This window comes from Podarcis tiliguerta, assembly GCF_965153285.1.
Source record: "Podarcis tiliguerta genome assembly, chromosome: 3".
Taxonomy (NCBI): Eukaryota; Metazoa; Chordata; class Lepidosauria; order Squamata; family Lacertidae; genus Podarcis; species Podarcis tiliguerta.
Window position 1 is genome coordinate 77,640,473 of NC_139536.1, and position 24,896 is coordinate 77,665,368.

The window sequence follows — 24,896 nt, forward strand, 5'->3', positions numbered from 1 at the left end:
TATTATGGATATCTAGATTTTATATTTAAGTAAGTGAGATTCAGACTTCCTATTATTCATAGCACTAATTAATTGCACAGGCAACACAGAATACTGCAAATTTCATTAAACATTTAGCTGAAACTATTCCTTGATTTACAAAGGAAATGCTCCCTGAATCTTAATCACAATGGAGAAAATATCACCACTAATAATACAAAATGAGATCTGCTTTCAACTGTAACTTTCCTTCATTTTATGGAGCATGTGGTTTTTAAAACTGTCTTTTTGGAAAGAAATCAATGGCGCAAGGCACCACAGGGGTACACCCCTCCCCTGGTTTATTCCTTAGTATTTTGTTAAATGTCTTTGACTAAATGAAGTAATAAAATATAATGAAAATCTTTCGGATTCATCATTAAGATTTCATTTTAAGCTAGGAATGCATAAAAACTGTCAAGGAAAAAAATTATTTCCATCACTTATGCCATTAGATCACACTTTTAGTGAAACTGGCTCATACATTATGAACTTAAAAATATTTTAATATTTCTTCAATTTCCTGAGAAAGAGAGCAGATCGTATACAGACAAGATGTAAATTTCAAAAAGATTGTCCCACTTCCTCCCTCCCAAGAAACAGGGAATGATCAAGAATCTACACTGATATGTGCAAGTTCGGATGGGGTCTGTAATTCACAACAGGAAAGATTATATCCTTATCTGGAAGGCAGTTATACAGATCACAAGGTCTGCACAGTTGCCCTTATAACCTTGTCAGCCCCAGTAAGATTATGTCAATCCAAATAAGGTCCAAGGGAAGTTGGGCTAGCCCAAGATATTTTGTTGCCTGAGGTTGCCCCGTCTTCGGTCAAAATGAATAGCATCTTGGATCAAGGTGAGGTGAAAATCCCACAAGCACCTGTTGTATTATAAACAAACAAACAACAACTTAATTGGTTCCCTTATGAGCTGCTGGGATGGCAGCCTCACCCTGCCTCACGATATGTCTGGCCCTGATCCTGGTAATTATCATTGTTTAATTGACACTGGAAATGGAGAATGGCTAAGCTGGGGTTTTCCCATAGTAGCATGCTATAGACATAGCACACTGGCTTCATTGTTCAAGTGCTTTATTCCGTCAGAATCGGATCAAAACAGTAAAGCATCCCTGGCCTAGCATATATATGGTGTGTTTAAAGAAAAAAAAACACATATGTTTTACCTGCCCTGGTATCTGTATAGGTGAAGTATATTTATAAGTATTTTAATAAGAAAAAAGATAAGGTGATAAGGTGTGTTCTATGTGTGTTTCCATCAGGTGGTGTATAATCATCCATATACACACATTTACAAACTGTGGGATTTCCCAACAAGAACATGAGGGGTGTTTTGTGCTTTTGAATCGTTAGCAGTTCTTAAAAAGCAAAATGAAACAAATGCTATTTCTATTAAAGTATTTTTTTGTGGAGGTGTGTGTTTATTGGCATAAAACACCCTTCTACAATCTTGGGCCCTTTAGATATTTTGGGCTACAAGCCCCATCAGCCCCACCCCACCCCCGTCCTTCATTTCCCTTTTCAAAAGTTACGATGACCTTCTGTACATTTGTCAGAGTTTGCAAATACAAAGTTCAGCAGCCTATTAATATCAGGAAATTTGTACAAAATGGATTCATAATTTGTATATTTGCCATTTTAAATTATTTTTTTTAGTGCACAGTTCTCCTTCAACCACAAACATTTAACAAGATAAAATATTATAGAAAATTGCATTGACATTGAACAGCAAGTGAAATAAAAAGCTTTGGCCTTGACTAATGGAGCAGCGGACAGCGCTGCCACCATTGTATTCTGGGCTGTTTTCTTATCTACATTTTCTCTTTAGATTTTAGGATGCTTTTCCTCAATAACACAATAAAGCATTGCCCATCTCAGTGATTCAAATAGTTGCCAGTTTTAAATGCAGAGTTCTAGGGGAAGTAATGGTTAGTGTTCATTTTTCTTTTCTTTTTCTCTTTAAAAAGAAACCAAAAACATACAATTATGAAAAATGTTGATAAGCTCTTTTAAAGAGACACAGGGGGTGCAATTAGAACATCTGCACAAATATCTGAACTTTGGAAATAAACCTTATGTGTTTTTCCTTCGATTAGTTCCCTTTTTAAAAAATGAACAAATGTTTAATAATGAGCTTTCTGGTTATTGAAAACCAGTTCTGTCTATACTTTTGTGTATTTGGCATAAACTCTTTTATAAAATTTCCAGCACAGCTGTTAATGCTGCAGCTACTCTGAGTCCCCATTAAATGTCAACGGTTGCTACTTTCAACAGTCTATTCTCTCCCTCCCTCCCCCTGGAAGTTTTGCTTTCTATAAAACTGAAAATATGTGATATAGTTTTACTATTTAACAGTTCTGCAGCCATGAATTCAAAATGGGGCTCAACTTGATCTATAAAAATGTGCTGCCAGAAAAGGGAATTTATTAAAGGGAATTGAGAATACAAGGTTTATTTCCCCTACACAGTCATTTTCAAGCACAAATCTTTTTGTCTCAATTTGCAAACGTGTAACATTGCTCCCTCTTCTGCAGTAACTAAAGTTATGGTACTCAGACTTCCCTGAGGTTTTAACATTTCAGGAAAGGAAGGTTGATGACAGGACAAGTGACATGATATGAAATGTTCTTTGTGTAGGCTGCTAATGTCAATGCTGTATTCCAACTGAAATTTAGACCCATTGTGAAGGGAAATTACATGAAAATGATATATAGATGGTACCCAATGCCGAGTGAATTAGCGAATATGTACAAATCTGAATTAAGTATGTGTTGGAAAGCAGAAGGAACGTTTTATCATATGTGGTGGACATGAAGAATAGTTAAGGATTATTGGGAAATGATTTAGAATGAGATGAAAAAATTGTTTAAAAGAACATTCCCCCCTCCCAAAAAACAGAGGCATTTCTTCTAGGAATAGCGCAGACAGACGTTCCCAGGGGCCAGAAAAAATATGTATTCAACTACAGCAGCTCGGATTTTGTTAGCCCAAAAATGGAGGGTGGGAGAGGTCCCAAAGGCGGAATGGCATCTTAAAAGGATGGGGTATGCAGTTAGCAGGTCTAAAGCAGAATAAGAGAACAACAAGATAGAGTTCATAGAGAGGAATGGAAAATATTTGTGGAGTATCTGGAAGATAACTGTAAACAAGTGAAAAAGTTAGCAGGATTAGATGGTTGGAATAGAATATGAAGTAATAATGGGAAAATTAAAAGAACAATGAAAGGAGAAGTCAATGAATGTACTATCTTATTGGATATTTTATTGTGGAAAATGTATAACTGGAAATTGTAAATATATATGAAATTTAGACCCATTGATTTTAATGGGCTTAAAAGGTGCAAAGACCTGTGCTTGATTATGGTCTGCATGCACCTGTGCCAGCATGAAATTTATTGGAGTATCAGTCAATAACAGAGTGATCTTAAGTCTGGCTAGGAAGCAACGGTGGCAGTAAGAAATGGTGGAGCCCTCTGAAACCCTGCTACCCACCCCAGCCAGTATGGCACAACACAGAGACCCCATCTCAGAGCATTGCTTGCGCCATAATTTCAAGACCAGCAGGTGGAGATGTCTTCTGGATCTTAACCCCCTCTACCAGTGTGGATCAGGGTTTGGGGCTCTAGCCTAATTCTACTATCACCATCTCACAAAGCATGAACTATGTCACAGACAGATACACCAGCATAGATATTAAGAACTGGAGTGCCAATGTATTTTATTGTGCGAGTTTGGGTATGCGAAAACATCTCACTTTGGCTGTTCAACAGCACAGAAAGGCAGAGGCTCCTGATGAACCAGACCAATCTTGACAGCAGAAATCAGTCCTTAAGTCTGGTTGATGCTGTTTCCCACTACTGTCTCAATGTTCACAACCAAGCTTAATCAGAGCGGCAAAAAGCACTTCTCAGACCTGGTACTCTTAATATATCGAGCATACTTTAATCTCTCCCTTTTATAAAATAATCTCTCTTTTCTAGTAATTCCCCTTGTCTGCATCTCCTCCTTCTCCTCCTCCCCCTCCCCCTCCTCCTTCGCTGCCTCTTGATGGTCCAGTCCACTCCTGGTAAGTAGAAACCGGTTCTCCTGCATTGTTGTCTAGTTGCGACATCTGGTCTACTGCGGTGAACTGCCCCGATGACGTCCTCAATGAACTTGAGCTTGGCTCCTCTCTGCTTCGCCAAACTTTTGTTTGCCAGAACATTTTGACAGCAGCCCTACAAGATAAGCCGCAACCAGATCATAAGACAAAAGCCACCTGTCTTTGTGTCATTTTGAAAAAGCAGGCTCGAGACAGAAAATACTTTTTTAAAAGTCTTGAATAAAGGTTAAGGGCATAGCTGTCAACGTTTCCCTTTTTTTTTAAAGGGAAATTCCCTTATTCCAAATAGGATTCCTCGCAAGAAAAGGGAAAAGTTGACAGCTATGCATCACTTCCAAAGGTGTACACAAGCTTTTCTTCTGCCCTGTTCTGGACTTCTGGTCAGAAAACGGTTCTACCTCTAAACCTTGTTCACCAGAGGAGTGTATCCATTATGAGCAATGGAACAGATGAAGCTACCTCACACCGAGGGCTCATCCACACTTGTCCCATGCGTGGGTCCCAGGAAAACCCCACTTTTTAGTGCTAAATCAGAGCAAACATCAATCTGGAGAAAACCTAAATAGCTGTTTGCTCTGACTGAGCACTAAATATTGGTTTTTGATGAGCAGGGGTTGCAAGCAGTAGGACAAGAAGAAGTGGGGACAAGCCCTGGATCGGACAATTGGTCCACCTAAGACTGAGCCATGCAAAGCATCATCCTTCCCCTTTATCTCTCTAAAAAAGCTATTTTCTGTCTTCAGCCAAACAGACAGCATACTATAGCACAAACCTTATCACATTAAAATGAAAGCTTTTCAACCATTCTTCGAATGTCACTCTAGATACAGTACTGGCATTTAAATTCTTGACCTCTCCACTTCTAATGCTCTCTTCTCTCGTTTCCTCCTATTCTACTTCTCACCCTTTCCATGCCTCATGAGCCAATTTCCCCACCAGCAGCTTCCTTTATTCATTTCTTCCATTTTTCTGCTTGCAATCTGCCATGATGCTTCCTGTATCTGGAACAGTTCCTCTTCCCCTTTAAAGGTCTCCTCAGGGTTTTGTTTTGTTTGTAATGCCTTTGCTAGTTTTGCAGGTTCACCTATTCTTTACTGTTTGTTACCAGCTAAACCAGATTCATAACTGCATCTAGAAGGGACGTGGTTGGCGCTGTGGGTTAACCCACAGAGCCTAGGACTTGCTGATCGGTAGGTCGGCGGTTCGAATCCCTGTGATGGGGTGAGCTCCCGTTCCTCGGTCCCTGCTCTTGCCAACCTAGCAGTTCGAAAGCACGTCAAAGTGCAAGTAGATAAATAGGTACCGCTGCAGCGGGAAGGTAAAAGGCGTTTCCATGTGCTGCTCTGGTTCACCAGAAGCGGCTTAGTCATGCTGGCCACATGACCCGGAAGCTGTTGGCCAATAAAGCGAGATGAGCACCACAACCCCAGAGTTGGTCACGACTGGACCTAATGGTCAGGGGTCCCTTTACCTTTACCTGCATCTAGAAGCCCCTGGCCAGCCTTATAAACAAAGTTACATCAAACAATTGCTCTGGGAGACAGATTCTTGAGTGAGGCAGCTCTTTCTATGAATGTCATTTCGCAACAAGCAACTATGTGTGGATTGTTCTTGTCTTCCCACCTAAAGTATGGAGATGCTTGTAGTTGGCACAGTTAGAAAGCCTGCTTTCACGCCTCATTGCCAGAGTGTATGTCTGCCCTAGTACCCTCCTTTTCCACAAAATATTTGTACTGTACTGCATATAACTTCTGGAGTTCTTACATCATCATATACAATCTCCTGACCAGTACTGAACTTGGCTTCTGCAACATAAATGCCATAAACAGAAAGCACATGACCTTCCCCCCAAAGAATCCTGGGAACAGTGGTTTGCCCTGCACAGAACTACAATTCCCAGCATCCCTTAACAAACTACACCTCCCAGGATTCTTTGGGTGATGTAATTTGCTTTAAAAGGTATGGTGCTTGTTGCAGCCATAATGTGACAGTTCGTTGTTACCCAACTGCAAAGTCTGTTTCAGTTTAACACTGTTTACCTACCAATTAAGGATGATGAAGATTATTGCAAAGACCACGCCAACACAAACAATAACTCCAGTTATGAGGACAAACACCAAAACTATATCTGTATTTGGCTTCTTCAACCTTCTTGTTTCCAACTCTAAAGAAAGGCAAAACTGTTATTATGGAAATGTTGGTAAACAGAATTTTGAAAAGGATGAAAATAAAAAAGGGTTCTTTTTAAATATGCTTTGTTATGTTTTATAGAAATCTCCACTAAGTTTTTCTGTGACATAAGAAAGCAATTCTAAATTGTACAAAAGGTGCACCTTTTAAAAGGCAGGCATCACAAGGCAGATCATTATGCACTATAACCTTAAGCAAAACTGTTATGTCACTACTATGTACCATCCCTGTGCACGGTTTGAAAGAGTGCAAGACACCAGGAAAGATTCAGAGCACAGCAGCAGGAATTTTAAAGAACCGACATATGGAGGAACTAAACAAGTAAATAAGCACAAGAACTTAGAACATCACTTCTATTTACAAAAGAGACACAGTATATTGCAGTAGACCTTTAAAATGCTCTTATATAACATGCTAATGAGTGTAAGGTTAGGATAGCTTATGTAAATAAAATGTTGATCATCAGAAGTAATAAAATTCAGCCGCAGTTTGAAACAGTAAGATTTAAAGGGGTAGGTCCAAATAATGCCTCTGAGCAAAGCAACCCTTGGAAAAAGTGGCATCCACCAGCTGATGACTTAGTTCCTGAAACCAGATAAATCAGCCAAGGAAGCTTTCAGACATCATACCTAGCGATGATTATTTTCACCTACTAGTGGAGCTGCCCTGGTTTGGTGGAAGGTGAATTAAAAACCAGCACCACAGTGTTGTCATACATATCACTGTTGGTCACCATGGGGTGGAAAGAAATGTGGCAAAGAATAAGGCCTTTTTTTAAAAAAATCACAGGTAAAGCTTTCTTGTGGTTGATGCTCGCCTAACTACATGCATGCAGAAAGCGTGAGCAGTTGCACTCTAGCCTTCTCAGGACAACCTAGTTTCCTATGCACAGCTTACTTTGCTTTTATGTATTGCTGTTCTGTTTTTATTTTTAAGTGATAGCTCCAGGACGGCTGCACCATAACCATGAAAACAAGCCCACAAATATTATTACCGTGCACTCTTATTTTATTTTTTTGTTACTAGCCTGATAGAACCCTAGTATCCTGCATTTCCTTTCAGGGAGGGGGGCAGGGAATTGCCTTCTGCCACGTGAGCTAGCGCTGGAGGGGTGGCACTGTGTTTCCATGCAGGCTGCAGAGGAAGGGGCTTCCCTTCCACCATGGCCAGCACAAAGACTGAACAGGGTGGCAGAGAAGGAATACATTGTCCCCTGCATTGGGACCAGCATGGAAATGCAGAGGAAGAGACAGGGTGACCTATCCCTCTGCCAGCCTCCTGCAAGCCCCCTCCTCAGCAGACCCCTTGCAATAAAGGAAAGCGATAGGGAAATGTGCCAGGAATTGTGGGACAACACTTGCTTGGTGCAACTGTAGTGTAACTTCCCCACCAACAGATCAGAATGAATGCTCGTTAAATAGCACGCCCTGTCTAATCTCTCCGCAAACAAATCAGGCTTAATGCTCATTCAGCAGGTAGCATGGAACAACCTCACCCACTTGCAGGGAATTCCTTGCTGTCTGGCAACCAGGTGAGTTAGGCAAAAGGTTGCTGCATTTAACTTCTTCTGAACATGCTGTTTGTTTGTTTGGTGGATTTTTACCCTACCACTCAATATTTTAAATGCAGCTCACAAATAAAACTTAATTTTAAAATTCATTGTGAGCATACCCCCCTCTGCACCAAGGTATCAAATAAAATAGTGTTCACCTGTAGTATATATTTTCTGAGCTGCTACAAACAATCGAGTGTGCTAGCAGAACACAATCCTTTCTGTTTCTGAACTAGGATTTATAACCATACAATATTACACAGAGATTCTCTTAAATCCTTTTCTTAAGGCCTCCAAAGGCTTGAGATTCTGGCAGGAGGCAGGAAATGTCTGCTAGTACAGAATGTAGCATAATGAATTCCTGCTTCTAAACACTACTGTAAATACCGTGGAATAATCCAGCAAGCAAGATGACCTAGTTTGCAACACTACCTAGTTCACAATACTGCATTCTCACAGTTCAAAGTAAACTCCCCCCTTGTGCAAATGACGTCAGGTCTGTTAAAAGGAACAGAATGCCAAGACAGACTCTTTGTTCCAAAATCATTATAATTCTTTTATCTTTAGAGGAGGGATAGCATGGGAAAGACTGCATTACTGGAAACAAACCAACGTTTTCTATATAAGCTCAATTTTAGTGTGTTAACTCCATCCTGAATAGAAAAGGAGGCGGCTGCAGCCCTACAAGGAAAATGAGACAAGGCAGCAATACAACAATGTGCTCAAAACAGAAAATATAGAACAATATGGCTTGCCAAACACATTTTGATGTGTCACATTATTCAAAGGCAAGATGATCTTAGGGCCAAACTACATGTTACAATAGCACGCTCCCTCTCGCTCTCTCTCTATATCTGTGCTTTTAGGTTTCTTAAAAACCAGATTGCTAGCATGGGGAGGAGGGGTTATATTAGCCTTTGTCCTTAACTAGGTGCTGACTTGCATAAGAATAAGGTTGCCATGGAAGTGTGGGAGACACACACACAAACTGGAAGTGTAAGGGGCTAAAGGTGAACTGGAATAATAGGAGGTGGCCAAGAGGGCCACCCCTGGCCCCTCTAGACTTAAAGATGCAGGTAGGTAGCTAATTTAACATGTGCTTTGGCCCTTCTCTTGCTATCTTCTTGGAGCAGTTTACTGAGAACATGTTATTTCTTGAGCATCATTCTGAGTAAGTTGCTTGCACTTTCCAGGGCAATGTGCTGCAATGCCATAGACCCTGCCTGCACAGGAAATGACCTGAATGAAAGCTACGCTACAAAAATTGCCTCTGCACAGCCAACTGGATATCACGTTAATGTGGGTGAGCTGTCCTTTCTGAAAACTGGCCAGCTGCTGCCTCCACCTCCTCCCCTGTGGTTGCCAACACACACTCACTCGCTCACACGGGTGATGGCACAAGAGGCACGCTCTGGATCTTGTCTGGCTGTCTCTTCCCATGGCAAGAGGAGGAGAATAATCCCCTTCACTTACAACACACTCCCTCCCACACAGAACTATTATCAGAAAACATGAATAAACTGCCTTATGTCACTCGCTTTGTCAGAAGTAAGCTAAGACCCAAAATAGGCTGGAGTATGGAACAGAGCAACCGTGCAGTAGAAAGGTTGCCTGATGCAGAATACCATTAACAGTTACGGTGATTTTCTTTGCAATAGCCAGAAGAAGTTGAAAAGACATGGAGGGAGGGGTTTCCAATTTCTGCTGAGAAGAGCCAGGACCTATGAGCCTAGGCCTCTGCTGAAAACCAAACAGAGAACCTCACCAATGATGAGGAATTAATAGAGCATTAATGAGAAACGAATCATCCTGTGCAAAATACTCCTTATGGATAGCTCTTCGTTTATACCAGCTTTATCCTAACACACACACACACACACCCCTTAGAAATTGGAGCAATTGTTCATGTAGATTCTTCCTGCTCTTTTGACACACCTATCCACTCATCTCCCTGTTGTCTCCAAAACTACACTAAAAACTGCTGCAACACACGTTTTGAGCAAGAACACAGTTATACCGTATTTTTTGCTCTATAAGACGCACCAGACCACAGGATGCACCTAGTTTTTGGAGGAGGAAAACAAGGAAAAAAATATTCTACAGTGAAAGCAGCGATCCCTCTTCCTGTTCTGGCTTCTGGGATAGCTGCGCAGCCTGCATTCGCTCCATAAGACGCACACACATTTCCCCTTACTTTTTAGGAGGAGAAAAGTGAGTCTTATAGAGCAAAAAATACAGTAATCTCTTATAGGAAAATTTCCCACCAGGCACAACATTATATCATTTACGCACCACCTGAGAATAAAGTGGTACCATCCCTCCTATAGTTCCTTTTTTTAAAAAAAAAGAAATCCTCGATTTTTAATGCAAGATGTCATCACTTGAATTAATTCCTGCCTTCTTTCCTCCGAAAGGAGATTCTATTTGCAGAGTGTACAATTGAGCCTAGATTCAGTTTCCAAGCTAATGTCATTATAGGGGTCCTAATGGTATGAAGAACCATTAGCAACAGAACAGAGCCCAAAGCAGCTCTGTTCTGATAGCAGATTGTTCTGATAATCCAGTTTTCTTCTCCACCTCCAAACTCTTCATTTCAAGAGACGATGGCTCTCAGCAATCATTACTGAAGGGTGTATATGCATGCATATGCATGTTGCTTTGGCAGACACACCAATGTTTAGGATGGGGCTGTACCAAAGGCAACACCACTGAAGTGTCATGAAAAATGACACACACCATCAGGGATGTGCACTAGCTTCACAAGCTGACGCATCAATGCAAATGCTCAGGACAGGAGTATGTGAGCAAGGATCAGAAGAAGCCTACAGACACAGCTCAACAGTTGAGACACAGACACAGCTCAACACATTCTATCCATGAAGACACAGCAGCCCAGATTAAATGCATTTTGAAGCTGACCAAACATAATGCTTTTTACTGGTCTCTGGGATTCATGAGTTACTCAGTAACAAGAAGATAAGCAAAGACCGACTGGCTCAGACAATTGATAAGTCTGAAATAAGGATGGAGCTATGTAGAGGCATTGGCTTCACGGTTTTTCCTGCATCGTGATTTTTGCTGAAGCCTGCTCTTGTGATCTGCTGCCTCCTCTAGGAGGCAGGGGAGAGCTGAGCCAGCAGAATTAACAGGAGCTGCAGGAATCGAGAGAAGCATTGGCTGGCTTCATAGTTTTTCCCACATTGTGATTTTTGCATAGCGCACACACACACACACACGTGAGAAGGTTTTGTGCAGCCCGCAGGTTCCATATCAATGTACTCTTTCAGCCCACTTGGTATGAAAGTTGGGCCGCCCTGAATTTTAGCTATTTCCTTTAAAAAAACACATAAGGGGAAAATAAGGGGTAAACAAAAGACCAGCAAATGGAACAGGCCCTACAAATGTAAACAGTATTTTTTAAAAAAATACAATCCTAAAACCAGAATAAAAACAACAATGACATCATATAGGGTAGCTTCCACAGAAAAGTTATCCCTTTAGCAACAATACAATCACATATATCTAATCCCGTAGTGATTCTTTTTAGTTTTTGTTTACCAGTCTGAAGGCCATTGTCCATTTCACAAAGTTCAGTTATGGGTGTGTTCTCATAAGGAGATTTCTGTTCCACGTAGCCATGTCTATGTGGCAAACAGACACACATACCAATCATTTTCATCTTGATAAGATGTCATTTTAAGAGAACCCCTTTTCAGGAACCCCTATAACCACTGCTGCCTCAACCCAGTGACATGGGTATTTTAACTGCAATAGCACAGGGAAGAGAACTCTTGTGGGAGAAATGGGGGGAAATTATGATATTCTCATGCTGATGGGCTTCTTTGAAGCTCTGGAACTGATATCTACTTTGAGTGGTAAAATTCAAGATGACAGCTGCAAGAAGTACATCAGTTAAATCCTTACTCTGCGGCATTGAAAGATTACAACAGAGGGCCTGGGGAGAATTGAACAAGGTGTCAACAGCTGCTTCTGTTAAATTGCCTGATCTTTCTGTCTTTTGAAATCAGTGAGGGGGGAAAGCACAAAAGATATGCAGATTAATGCAGTACAGTAACAAATTAACAGATAAGGAAGTTTTAAAATAAATCAGCATATATGTTTTTCAATTAAAACACTGCTTTTCCAAAACAGTCTGCTTGATATGGGTGCAGTGCATCAAGTGCTGGCGGTGAGCACATTGCCCAGTCATTTTAATGGAGTCTGCGCCATAGACACTATTCCCTCCGGCCTCCACTTCCTGCAGAGTACAAGAAACATCACATGTTTACCGGATTGCTCCATTTGTAGTTTGCAAACTACAAGTGGAGAGTGAAGATCTTCTCATAAAGATTAATTTAACACAAGCAACGTCTGACTAAATATTTATGAACTTCCGTGAACTTACCAGCTGTTGTGTACACTGTATATTTTACAGATGCAATCAATTCATCGTTTTCTATTGTATCGCACTCAAACGCAACGGGGTGGGTATCTCTGTGTACCTCCAGAATAGCTGAATCATTAGGAAGAATGAGTGATTGCTATCAATTCAAAGGTGACAAAAAAGACAAAGTTGGATTATCTCATAACGAAGAATGTACTATGTGACAATTTGGGGGGGGGCGCTTTTCTTTCTTTCCTGGTGCTTCAGTGATCCCTCCTGATATATCCTAAACCATAAACTATCTGAAATTGCCAACTTTTTATTTTCCCCTTCAGTTCTTCAGTGGATAGGCAATGTCAGGTGACCCATAAATTTTGGACGATTGTTAATTCTTCTCTGGAAAACACAAAATCTGTGTGGGACCAATTAAATGGAAAGCCTCTTTCATCAATATTGTTTTAAATTAAGGAAGGAATTGCATGAAAGCAATGGCTTTCTTGTAACTTGCCATGCCCTCTCCCCTTCCATGCTCTCTATGCTGGGAGTAGTTAAGGCTCAGAATTTGATTAAGGAACGACAATTTTATTCATTTCCAGCATGGAGGAAGAAGTGCAATAGAAGTGTGGGTATATGGAAAGGTGTTTGTTACACTGGGAGAGTTTCAGCTCCTTGGGGAATGGGACCGAGGATGGTGGAGGGAAAGAGTGCTGCCTAGATGAGGAGTACAACAAAGTAAAAATTAAGGTTTGCCACACACCTTTTGATACACATTTGTGTATCATGTATTTTCTCCTCTAAATTAGATGACAAATTTTGGTGGTATATGGATGCATATGGTGTAACTTGCCACGTATTGCAAGAGAGCCAGTCATGCTGTCACTGTGTTTGTGTGTGTTCATGTTTGCTCTTCTGGAGATCTCTTACTAAGCAGGAGTGACTCAGCTGCCAGAAGGTCAGGTGAGCACTGCTGCCACACCACATCACCCACTACTGATACCTGGGTTTGTGAATAAGACAACAATGGCCTCATTTATGGCAGACTGCTGAGAGTGCGCGCACCCGAACCCACACACCCCACCTTGAGAGAGGCAATACATGTGCTATAATCTCATATCTCCAACTCAGTCTCTTCTCTCTTTTACTTAACTTTCCAAGAAGCTACTCACTCCACTTCAGGAAATGTGCAATTTAGATTTTGGACCATTTTCTCATTTTGCTTGGACTCTATTCCCTCCCATTTCCTTATGTGGCAATAGCTTATACCTATAGAACTTGCCATACCTCTCACATACTTCTTTTCCTCACCCAATCTTCTCTTGTGCTTGCCTTTTCTACAGTTTTAACATAATCATTTCTGCTCTCCTCTAAATGCACAACACACTTATTTGCCTATCTTTGCTTTAAATCATGCATTCAAGTGCTCTAGACCCTGACTTGTCATCTCATTCCCCTTTTCAGGAGCTGCTGTTATTTCGTAGCATACTACAACTCCAGATTAAAGAAACCAATGTGTCTTTTGGATGTATGTGTACCTTGGTATACAAGTGTAGAAGAAAAAAAAGAGCACGTGGTCATGCAAGAGTCACTGGCATAAGGTGAGCTCCAGTATCTATTAATATTGTTCCACGCCACCTCAGTCTCTAATGAACGGTGCACAAGATTCCAGGGGTCTTGGCACTAAACCAGGGTTTGTGTTTCTTTTGGCAATGAGGCACAACGGAGGCTACAGTGTCTTTATGATATATGGTTTATTTACACATATACACAACCTGAAGCTTCAATGAAGGGGCTCACAGCAGCAGCACTCTAAAACATGCCAGCTTATTCCATAGTAGCATCAGCATCCTTCCTCTGCAGCCTCCCCTGCTCTGCAGAGCACGTATCAGCTTAGCTGCCCCTCTTTGCTTCCTGATTACATCACTGCCAACTCCTTCCCTAAACTAAGCTCTGTTTATCTTCAGAGGAAGACTCCATAAATTCCCTTTCTAACACCCATTTCCTTTGAACACCTTATAGCTAAAGATGGTCACCTCACAAAAAAAGTTTGCCTGACTTCATTAACATTTGTTGATTGGACTAGGATTACAATGTCCAATAGCAATGTCCCAGGAAGAAGCTTATCGGTGGGTCTATCACACCCCTTGCAATGCCTGAAAACACACTAGGCTCTGGCTATTTCCTCCAAATAAATTATCTTTGACACCCTCAAACCTTAGTTAAATTCTAGCATCGATAAATCTACAATATTATACGCAAATAAATACACTCTAGGAAGCCTAAGTTTATGTGGAATCATTAGAAATAAAATCAGTTCAGTATACATTGCACAGGATGGAACTAGATTACTTACCTGGTCCGGAATCAACATTTTCCAAATGTACTGAAATCGATTTTCTGGAGGTACAAAAATACACGGTATCTTCACACTAGCAAGACTTTCAGAAATTGGTTTACCCCCTGCAGAACATAGTTTTAAAAGTCACTTTGTACCAATACTTAAACATTATTGTACACCTCAAAATACTAGGAACAACTCCACTAACAGACTGTGGTTAGTGGAATTATCATTTAATTATTATAAATTGCATGTTACTGGCTTTTAAGTTTAAACCTGCTATTAACTAAGAAGCAATACAGGACATGTCACTTTTAAACCACCTCAGAATAAATGTATGGCATTTTGGAAATGATGCATGAATATTCACAGAAGCTAACTGGGAATAACTGTACCATTACATCATTACTCACATCCACAATCTGCTGGTCCTCTGCACTCTTCAACACGAACAATACACTTAGTTTCACCTCCAGGGCATCCATTGGTTAATATAACTTCTCGAATGCCAATACCTTTGATCAAGATGAAAAAGGTAGCATTACATGTCTGTTTGCGTTTTGGTTTCTTTCTCTTTCTCTGTGGCAGATACTCCTTTAAGTTCACCTTCTAAAATCAAAACACCCTGGTCCCTGTCAAAGGCCTTCAGAAAAGCAGTTGTCTTCTTTATAACCAAAATTTAGAAGATACCACCCATTTGTGCCTGAGACTATTGTGTACTTAGATGATGGTAACCCATCCATTCCACAAGGTAAAAACTTTCTCCTTTCAGTTGAATTTTATATGCGCTTTCATTTTAATGCATTGCTAAAAACAAACAAGTTAATTAAAATTTAAATATCAACGCTAGCTTGCAGCCTCTGTGAACCTGGCCTTTCAAAGCCTCAACCATCTGGTGCCTGGAGCATTTTTGCTCTGATGAGCTCATTCCGATCAGGTGCTGAGCATCCTTAACTCTTATGGATACCAATGGAAAATTACAGTGCTGAATACCTTGCAGGATTTGGGCTTCTCAGGAAGGAGGGTAAGTACTCTTGCAAATTAAGGAAATCTGATGTCACATTGATCTCACCTTGGTGCTAGCTTTAATTGGTGGATTCATCAACATAATCAAAGCTTTCTGAGGCAAGCTCAATTCTGATTGTTACTGTAGCCACATGTTAATGATATCTTCCATTTTAAGCAGTTTTAAATTATCCAAGTTTTTTAATGATAATAAAAGAGATTGCACTGCATAACTTCCACCTATCAGGTTTATTCAGGAAGAAATCCCACCGAATTAAAGAGCACTTACTTCCTAGTGAGTGTGTGGAGGGTTGCAGCCTACAGGGAAAAGAACTACCTATATGTAATTAAGATTAGATAAGAATTGCAGATCTCAGACATCAACATTTCACTTGGGAACTTCATGTTATTTTCAAAAACACAAACATATTCAACACAAGTGCTGTGTTTCTTTGCTTTTCTCTTTTTCCTTCTGCCAAACACTGTGTACCCAGCTCATTCAAATGGCATGGCATGCGAGGGAGGAGAGAATAGTATGTTTAGTCCCAGTAAATACAGAATAGATTGCCAGCCGTTATAGAAATATTTTGTTTATTGAATAAGGAATGGAGGAGATGGAAAAGAAACCTTTTGTGACCTAACCAGAATACAACCTATGCATATGAAAAAACAACAACCTTGTGGTGAGGTATTTTGCATCCCTAAATGCCTAGAAAACCTGATATATTTTGTAATATTTCTTATATGACATGTAACATTACCTCAAGTGGCAGACGGAACGAACAACACTTACTGGAAATGTTGCAAAACGAGAATCATGCTAAGCTGCTGAGAATTTCTCATTTCAAAGGTTAAGAAAACAGAGGTGTATATAGCAATGAACTGACATTTTTATTAAAGACATTTCTCTTGTTTTGGAGAGAGATTTTTTAAAAACTCACATAATGGGTGTATAATGGGTGATACTGGAGATACCTATAATAAAGGAAAACAATGGACACAGCTTCTCTTTTAGTCCTGAAACAGGGATGGACAAATGGACAGACTGTGTGTGTGTGTGAGAGAGAGAGAGAGAGAGAGAGAGAGAGAGAGAGAGAGTTGACAGTCTCCTTTTATTGGGCCACCAATCACTCTTAACCCCAACTCCAATCTCCCAGCTGTTCATGATTCCTTTTACTTCCACTATCCAAATTCCCTTGAAAACAGGAAGATACAAACTTCTGGGTAACAGTACAATCCTAGGGATTGAATTGTGATTGCAGAAAGATGGCTTCATCAGATTTGGAGTAAAGCATGGTGGGACTAGGAGCGCTAGAATTTGACTAGGGAGGACTTTCTGCCTCTTAGCTCAAATTGTGAAAATCCTCTGTAACTGACACCACAGGGCAGTGGTGTAGTGTGGGTTGCCAAGGCCCGTGGCAAAGCAGGGGTGAGTGAGAGTGAAACGGATGGAGTACGCATGCACATTCAACTACCTAACAGTATTTATATCACCCAGGAGATCGTATTCGCAGAGATAAGAAAAGAAGAGTTGTACTGTTGTCTGAAGTGGTCATTTCCTGGTTTGGATGGAGAAGCCGTTTTTAATGGAACCCAGCGATGAGTACAGCTGTATTAAGGCAGCACCGGGTGTTGAAATTTTGCACCCCTAAGAATTTTGCACTTGAGGCAACCGCCCTTGTGCCCCCCACGCTACGCCAGTGCAATAGGAAAGTTGCCTTAACTGCAACTACCTGAATAATAAATTTGGAGTTGTCATATATTTACAAAATATTTTCAGATACACTTGCACGACCAAGATGCAAATCCATAAGAGAAGCGCATTCAAAGTGAGAAAATAGCCCTGGGTAAGCCTTTTTCCTGGTTTTGTCTTTGGGGGTAGAGAGCAGGGAATAGATTTAGATCAATTTTCTAGGTGGCTAGATCTTGTATGAGATGCCAGATTCTGTGTTCATGCAGTGAAACCATGGATGCATGAAGCAAATATGGGCCAGGGGCAACAACCTTTGTGTAGGCTAAATTTAAATTTCAAGTCCTAAGAAGGTTGTTTCAGAAGATCTCAAGTTCCTTTGGTGTTTCACCATTTGGTTACTTTTTCTCCTTTTATTGCCTGGCCAGTTGGATATTTTTATCTCCATCCTGGCAATTTTCTCATTGGACGCATCTGAACATCATGACAAGCCATTAACTGTGGCTTACCATGCCCAAGCTTTGCTCCTCCTCACTTGTGCTGGAGAGATACAAGACATGATCCTTGGCTTAGCACTCCATCAAAAACAAGGCATTTGGGTTTACTGACTTTAATGAACATGGCCATTGAGATATTCATTCAAATTCCCTCAAACTAGCAATGTAATTTGCAATGAAGGTTGGATGTGAAATGGTATTAACAAGTCAACCTTTGGGGGCGGGGTTGGGGCTTTAATGAGGCATGCAGTTAAGTGGCATTAGACCACATCTAATCTGACAGCTTTATCAATAATAACGGAGAAGTGAATGAAGAACTACAGTATGTTAATTCAATTAAGTTAAGGTGCTAAATTGAGAAGAAAGAAAGCATAGCCAAAAGGATTTAGAACAATTGATGGCTGGAAGATAATTTAAAAATGGTTCAACTTGCAGCTACATAGTAAAAAAAAGATGAAATAATGAATAAGAAAAGGTAAAAGTTAAGTTGAGCTGAATGGAGGGCTCGTTCATACTGTTCTTTAATGTAGATAATGTACTTCCATTAATTCTCTGTTGTCTTTAGGATATTCTCCTCCACTTTTCCTACCATAAATCTGGATTATTTCACATCTTCTCCTTTTTGAAGCATCCCTGGTATGGTGTGGGATTTGGTAGAGAATGTCACATGGACAATGAATAATTAATGTTGTACGGGAAGCTTATTATCCAAATTAGACATCAGTATGGATGAGCCCAGATTTTGGGATTTCAGCAGAGAGAACGAGTTGTAATTCAAGTTGATTATGTTGCTTTCCTGATCAGGTAAAAATGGGAATTGCACAAATCTATCTGACAAGATTGTTATGAAGAAAAGCAAGACAACATGTACAAAGTGCTTTAAGATACTGTATAAAATATAAACAACAGCATAGTATAAAACATTTATATTTTTTAAAAAGAAAGTGGAAAAAGCTAGGAGCACATGTGTAACACTGAATTCTAACAATTATCAAAAGGATACTGTGAATTTGCACAATTACCATAAATATATCCTGGGAAAAGCAATGAAACAGAGGCTTCTACACATTTCAGGGGAGGGGCAGTATTAAAGAGACATGGATTTGCTGAGATTTGGGGGGAATGGACAGCAAAGTAGCCTCTCTGCTATAGACCAAATTATAGATGTGGCTACCTTAAAATAAAATAAAAAAAACACTCTAAATGAGAGTGACACAATCAGTGAATGCAACTCTTTCATTATAACACCAACTGTTCATATTTCTTTTTTAAATGTTACATTTATAATTAAAAGAACCCTGTGAATATATGGAGTGGGTAACTTAAAGTATGGAAACATTGCCAAAATGGAGAGCATTCTGCAAATTTTTCAAATTTTGAATAAGGAAGGGACGCAAACTGTGCTAAAAAAAGTATTAATTGGAGCAAAGAACATAAGAATAATATAAAAAATGTTTACTGGCACAAAATAACAAAAATATGCTGCACTGATGGGGGCAGTAAACATTTCCTTTCTGGCATAACCATCAGGTTTATGAACATTTGTTTCTCTTGCGAACTACCTGAGAAACGGAGCCATTGTAAGAGATCCTATTTTTATTTGCTCTGCATGAACACAGGCATATTTGACTAGAAAATGGTTATCCTATTGGAGATCACTCTTTCCACTCATTTTTGAGACCTCAGCTACCTTTAGCACAACTAATAAGCTGTATGATGAATACAGCATACACTATTGCAGAAAAGCCATTTGCTTTATAGGGCTGGAAATCTTGTATGTGGGAAGACATCTGTGAGATGCATCAGGAGGTCTTTCAGCTTCTGAACGTTTCGCAGATGTTCACAAATAGAGAAAATTGTTACTCTGGTGAAGGCAGCTCCATGAGCCAATAAACAAAAGGAGCTGTTTTTTTTTTTAAAAAAAGAGCCTGCAGGCTGTGAAATTAATAAAACAACAGATCTGACCTAAATTTATAATGACAATCAACTGGATTGTTTTTGTTAATTATAGTTATCAAGAACTGAAATCAATGGAAGGTGAACGAGGGCATGCAAATTACAATGGTTCAACAGCTAATGTTAGTATATTGTTCCTAAAAAGTTTTTTTAAAAACCAAAACCCACCCAATTATACTATGTTTTATCCATCTGCTTTTCTGCTTACCACATGTAACCGTGCATTCTCCAAATTCTACTTCCTTGGGTTGTGTCAGATTTGCTTCTGAAAAAGATACCAAGTTACAAAAAGCAGGTTACAGAAGTAAGTTAAGTATACGAAAATATAGGGTGGAATTCAACATTGTGGTATTGCAAATGTTCTGTCTGCACAAGCATGTCAGCTTGAGAGGTGGAAAGATCCCTTCCCCCCATGATGTTCTGGAGGTTCTCCTAACCCCCTCAGTGCAAATTTTGGCAGGCGCAGGAAGAATGACGGGGCAGAAGGGGGGAGGCCTCACTGTGCAAGCCGAAGCCCTTGTGCAAGACTTCCATTGACAGGGTTCATTAGGTGACTCTCACCCACCTGTAGTTATGAAATTCTTCCCCAGTGCTTTTCACCTGAAGCATAACATTTTCTCATTCAGTGGAGCAATGGGAAAGAAACCAGGATTTCTGGAGCAATAAATTATACTAAAACAAATCAAGCTGGACACATCTCATTATTTAAATATTAACTGATTTTGAGAAATAGGGTGTACATCCCTACATGATAATTTATTCTTTTAATATAGTCCAGTAGGGAAATTGAAAAGCACAACATTATCTTTATTTCAGTGACTGGTGAATCACATTGTAAATATGTAGTAGAGATCATTATTATACTGCAGGATGCCATACTTTTCAGCTTGCTAAATCAAAACTATGTTACAATAATACAGTGGTACCTCGGTTTTCGAACGTAATTTATTCCAGAAGTCCGTTCAAGTTCTGAAACGTTCAAAAACTAACACTCAATAGCTGGCAGCTAGGTTTCAGGATCTTGCACACTGCGGAAGCCACATTGCATGTTCGACTTCTGAGGCGTGTTTGAAAACTGAAGCATTTATTCCCAGGTTTACAGCATTTGAAACTGAACTGTTTGTCAACGGAGATAGTCTAAAACCGAGGTGCCACTGTACAAGCCTATGCATGTTTACTCAGAAGTAAATCCTATTATGTTTAATGGCACAGACTTCCGGGTAAGTGTGTATAGAACTGCAGCCTAACATCTAGTGGGGGAAAAAGTTATGTTAAAAAATTTACACATGAACAATCATCATTGGATAGTTAAAAACGTAATAAGAGCCTTCTGGATCAGGCCAATGGCCCATCTAGTGCATCGTGTTCTCAGAATGGGCCAGGAGCAATATGTACACTGTCACAGTCTTGCAGGGATGGTCCACTTTGGGGCTTCAAAGCAAGTCCTTGCACAACGCTATCTCACTGACAGCGCATCCAATTCGTGACATAAAAGACGGCACGTGGCCCTCGCATCCCAGTGAGGGATGATTAAGCAATGACTTTTCAATAAACAAAAAACCCGCGACTCTCCCTCAGCCTGGCAAACAGCTGGCTCCACACGCGAAACACCTTCCCTTTGACCTAACATCGTTCTAGCTTCTCAAGGGGGGAAATGGGAAGGAACTTGCCGGGACCTGCAAAGAGCAGCAGCCGGGCGGCGCAGCGAGCGAAAAGGAAGCGCCGGGCAGCCTCTGAGGCTGGAACTTGGCCCGGGGAAAAGAGAGGCGGAGGAGGCAGCTAGAAGCAGCAGCAGCCTCGCCGCGGGGCTGTTGCCTTAGGGGCGCGCTTTCGCCTGGAAAATTGCCTCGCGCAGGTTAGCCAGAGGCCCGTTTGCACAATGAAGACGGCGGAGGTGCAAAGGCGGCCCTTCGCAGCCGCCGACTGGGCTTCGAACAGAGCCGAGGGAGGCTCTCGCTGGGGGGAAAGGGCGCCTCTCCAGAGGGCGCCCTCCGCGTGCTCGACAGGCTCCGGACGTGGATGAGCCGCTCGCCGCTCACCCGATTCCTCCAGATGCAGCAGCGGCTCCGACAAGGCCACGTCGACCGAGATGGTGTCGTTGAAGGCGCCCGCGGGCTCGCTGGCCAGCAGCGTCAGGAACAGGCCCACCCGGAGGACGAGCTTCCCCGTGCCCTCGGCCTTGCAGAACCCCATTTTCTGCAGCGCCCGCCGCGGCCTTTGCCCTCAGCCGAGCCCGCCGCGCGGAGGCGCTCGCAAAGGGGCAACCATTGAGGCGTCACAATGAGGCCTTGCTCAGCGTTCGAGCGGCACGCGGCGCTGGGAAGACGTGGGGGCGAGGAAGGAGGAGGCCGCTAGCCCCGATCCTGCTTCTCTTCCTTCTCCCCACCCCGAAACTGGAAGGTTCCCCCCCCCCCCCATGCACACACGGTGGTAGCGCCTTCTCCCTATATGAAAGTATTTGAGGATTGCCTCCTGAGCCCATCCATCTATGGAGGTCTTCAGAAAATGTGCTTTGGGTCTTTACTGATCTCAGAAACTCGCACCCTCGCAACCACCACCTTTTCTAAAACAGACTGCTGAACTGTCCTCACGATTTTCAGATAACACACTAATAATGCCTTTAAGAACCTTGTGCTTTTCCATAACGCAGGAGGATTGACAGCCAAGGGAGTGGTATCTAATCTGCAGTGTCTCTGGAGGTGTTGCTCAAGTGTTTTCTCCCTGAGAAGCACTTCGCAAGAATTGCACATAAACAGCCAGCAGACAAGTCAAAACAAAACCTGGGTCTCTCCACTTGCATATCCTGTATTGGTTTTTAACGGTTCTGGATTTATAGCTTAGTCCTATACATGCCCACTCAGAGTAAATGCCTTTGAGTTAAGTGGTAACTGTATAAAAATGCAACCATAGGCTTTTGTTTAGCATTTTGGAATACAGTGGTACCTCGAGTTACATACGCTTCAGGCTACATACGCTTCAGGTTACAGACTCCGCTAACCCAGAAATAGTACCTCGGGTTAAGAACTTCGCTTCAGGATGAGAACAGAAATTGTGCTCTGGCGGCGCGGCAGCAGCAGGAAGCCCCATTAGCTAAAGTGGTGCTTCAGGTTAAGAACGGACCTCCAGAACGAATTAAGTACTTAACCCGAGGTACCACTGTATAACAAAAGTGCTGGTTGTCTTCTGAGTTTTGCTCAGTTAGCTTCTACTCAGCATCCGAAATCTCATCAGGTCTTTGAGCTGACCCACCCATTGTGGCTGTTATGAGGCCTCTGGTTGCCCCAGAATTTCTAAACCCATTCATGTATGGATGGAGCACTGCATTGTTGGCATGATTCTTTCACACCAGTACGAATCCTTTTTTGACTAATTGCAATGCGGTGTTCCACATGAACAGCTAACTGACCTCTGCAGGGCATTCATAACTTGTAGTCATGTTAACTTTGTCAACACTTGCATTCTGAGTTTTATTTCTGAAGTGTTTGTGGTCTCTCCATCTGACAGTAGAACAAATGTAGATGCCTCTGGAAGGAAGTAGGAAGAGCTATTACTAAGTATAGATATTAGGTACTCTTGAGTCCTTAGGATAAAATAGTCTATATATTTTAATAACTACTGTATATCTGGTATTCTGTGCCATTCTTGCTGGGGGAGATTTTGGCCATTTTGGTGAAATAAGGAATCCATTTAATAGTGTGGATAATGTTCAATATGACATCTTTATCCTATCTCTTCATAGATTCCCCATTGAATTTGGGAGCTGTAATCAAAGGTTTTTGTGCTGGTACTCTTAAAGCAATGGCAACAAATAATCTTCAGCTATCAAAAAATCCGTCTCTTTTCAATTATTATCTCCTTCAGTAGCCACAACAGCTATCGTCCTCTGGAATAGTTAAATGTCAACCAGTATAAAGGTTTCTGAGAACAAAGGAGTGGACATTGACAGAAAGCTGGATTGAGACAAGGCAGTGAGATGGGAAACATTACAGACCTCTCTATAGAGGGCAAAACTAATTCATTTAGCTTAATTTCCTGCCAGTAATTTCTCCCACACAAAGGCAAGCAAAACTCCCTGTCTCAAACACCTCTGAAAACTGAACACGTTTTTCCTCCAGGAAATGAGGAAAATAATGATTATGGCATATTGGGGGGAAACTCATTGAGGTGGTCAAATAATTAGCTGGAGACTATAAATGCATCTAAGTGGGAAACTGGACTCTTCATGAAAGGCACAAATTGTGATGGTGTCTTGGATACAATTGGTCTATTGTGGTATGAGCTCTTGCAGACTACTGAAATGGGGTACTGGAACCTTTTGAGTCCAGTTCTTAGGTATGAACTTATCTGTTAAGACAAGATCTTATTCATTGGCGTTAACCTTCCGTGTTAGAAAAGGGCTCATACTACATGCCTATCCTGGTAGCTGTTGTAAGGTTTAATGTAATGATGTATTTGAAGTTACTGCACAATGGAAAAAGCTATATAAATGCACTAATTGCACAACTATCTACATGTTTATTCCGAGGTAAGTTCCACTTTGCTAAGTGGGACTGGCTTGGTTTACTGTAAATGTGCATAAGATTGCAGCTTTAGATGTATTCAATCCTGTAATTTCATGCTCTTTTCAATGGAAATTTTTCAAATAAATGTACTTAGAGTCACAACCTTAGATTGAAGGGTCTTGCTGAAATTTTATATTAGCATGGTAAATTGCAGGGATGTCATAACAGAATAGAATACATTTGTGCTTATGTTTAATGCATTTTATTGTAATTTAATTTATTGTTTTATCTATAATTTTACTTGTACTCCGCTTGGAAAGCCTTTTTATTGTGGTTTATAATTTTTTCAAATAAATGAATTTTTGCATATAAAAATGTATTTCATCTTTCTGCCAATGTGCATTTTTAAACCTATATCTTCTAACAGTGTAATCGTCTGCATGTCTATTAAGAAGTAAGTTCTACTGGGTTCAACTGGACTTACTCCCAAAAAAACTACAATATGATTGAGGATCTAGTAGGCAAATGCTGCAAAGTTTCAAGGGCACAGTAGATAATAAAATGAAGACATTAATTCAAATAAAATATAATTTTATCAGTAGATAAACTGTAAACCTTATCAATTGTTTCTCTCCAGGAAAGCTACT

General features: G+C 40.9%; 1 protein-coding gene and 1 long non-coding RNA gene across 2 annotated transcripts; one reads left to right on the forward strand and one right to left on the reverse strand.

The window, feature by feature from the left end:
- Positions 1 to 3,737: 3,737 nt before the first annotated feature.
- Positions 3,738 to 22,349, reverse strand: SPACA1 (sperm acrosome associated 1). The gene is made up of 7 exons (XM_083433592.1): positions 21,787 to 22,349; positions 19,956 to 20,012; positions 15,013 to 15,114; positions 14,615 to 14,721; positions 12,286 to 12,421; positions 6,182 to 6,302; positions 3,738 to 4,253 (listed from the first exon to the last, which is right to left on the reverse strand). The coding sequence occupies exons 1-7, from the start codon at positions 21,938 to 21,940 to the stop codon at positions 4,013 to 4,015; spliced, it is 918 nt and encodes a 305-aa protein (XP_083289718.1). The 5' UTR covers positions 21,941 to 22,349; the 3' UTR covers positions 3,738 to 4,012.
- LOC310674405 lies at positions 21,145 to 24,624 on the forward strand. Its single transcript, XR_014509564.1, has 2 exons — positions 21,145 to 21,602; positions 23,487 to 24,624. It is a non-coding gene; the product is annotated as an uncharacterized lncRNA (long non-coding RNA).
- Positions 24,625 to 24,896: the final 272 nt, after the last annotated feature.

Excerpts from the sequence above, each read along its gene's own strand:
- SPACA1 (XM_083433592.1), bottom strand. The coding sequence starts at position 21,940 with ATGGGGTTCTGCAAGGCCGAGGGCACGGGGAAGCTCGTCCTCCGGGTG. Across the intron at positions 15,115-19,955 it reads AGAATGCACGGTTACATGTG|GTATTGGCATTCGAGAAGTT; the intron begins GTAAGCAGAAAA and ends TCTTGATCAAAG. Across the intron at positions 12,422-14,614 it reads AAATGTTGATTCCGGACCAG|CAATCACTCATTCTTCCTAA; the intron begins GTAAGTAATCTA and ends TTGAATTGATAG.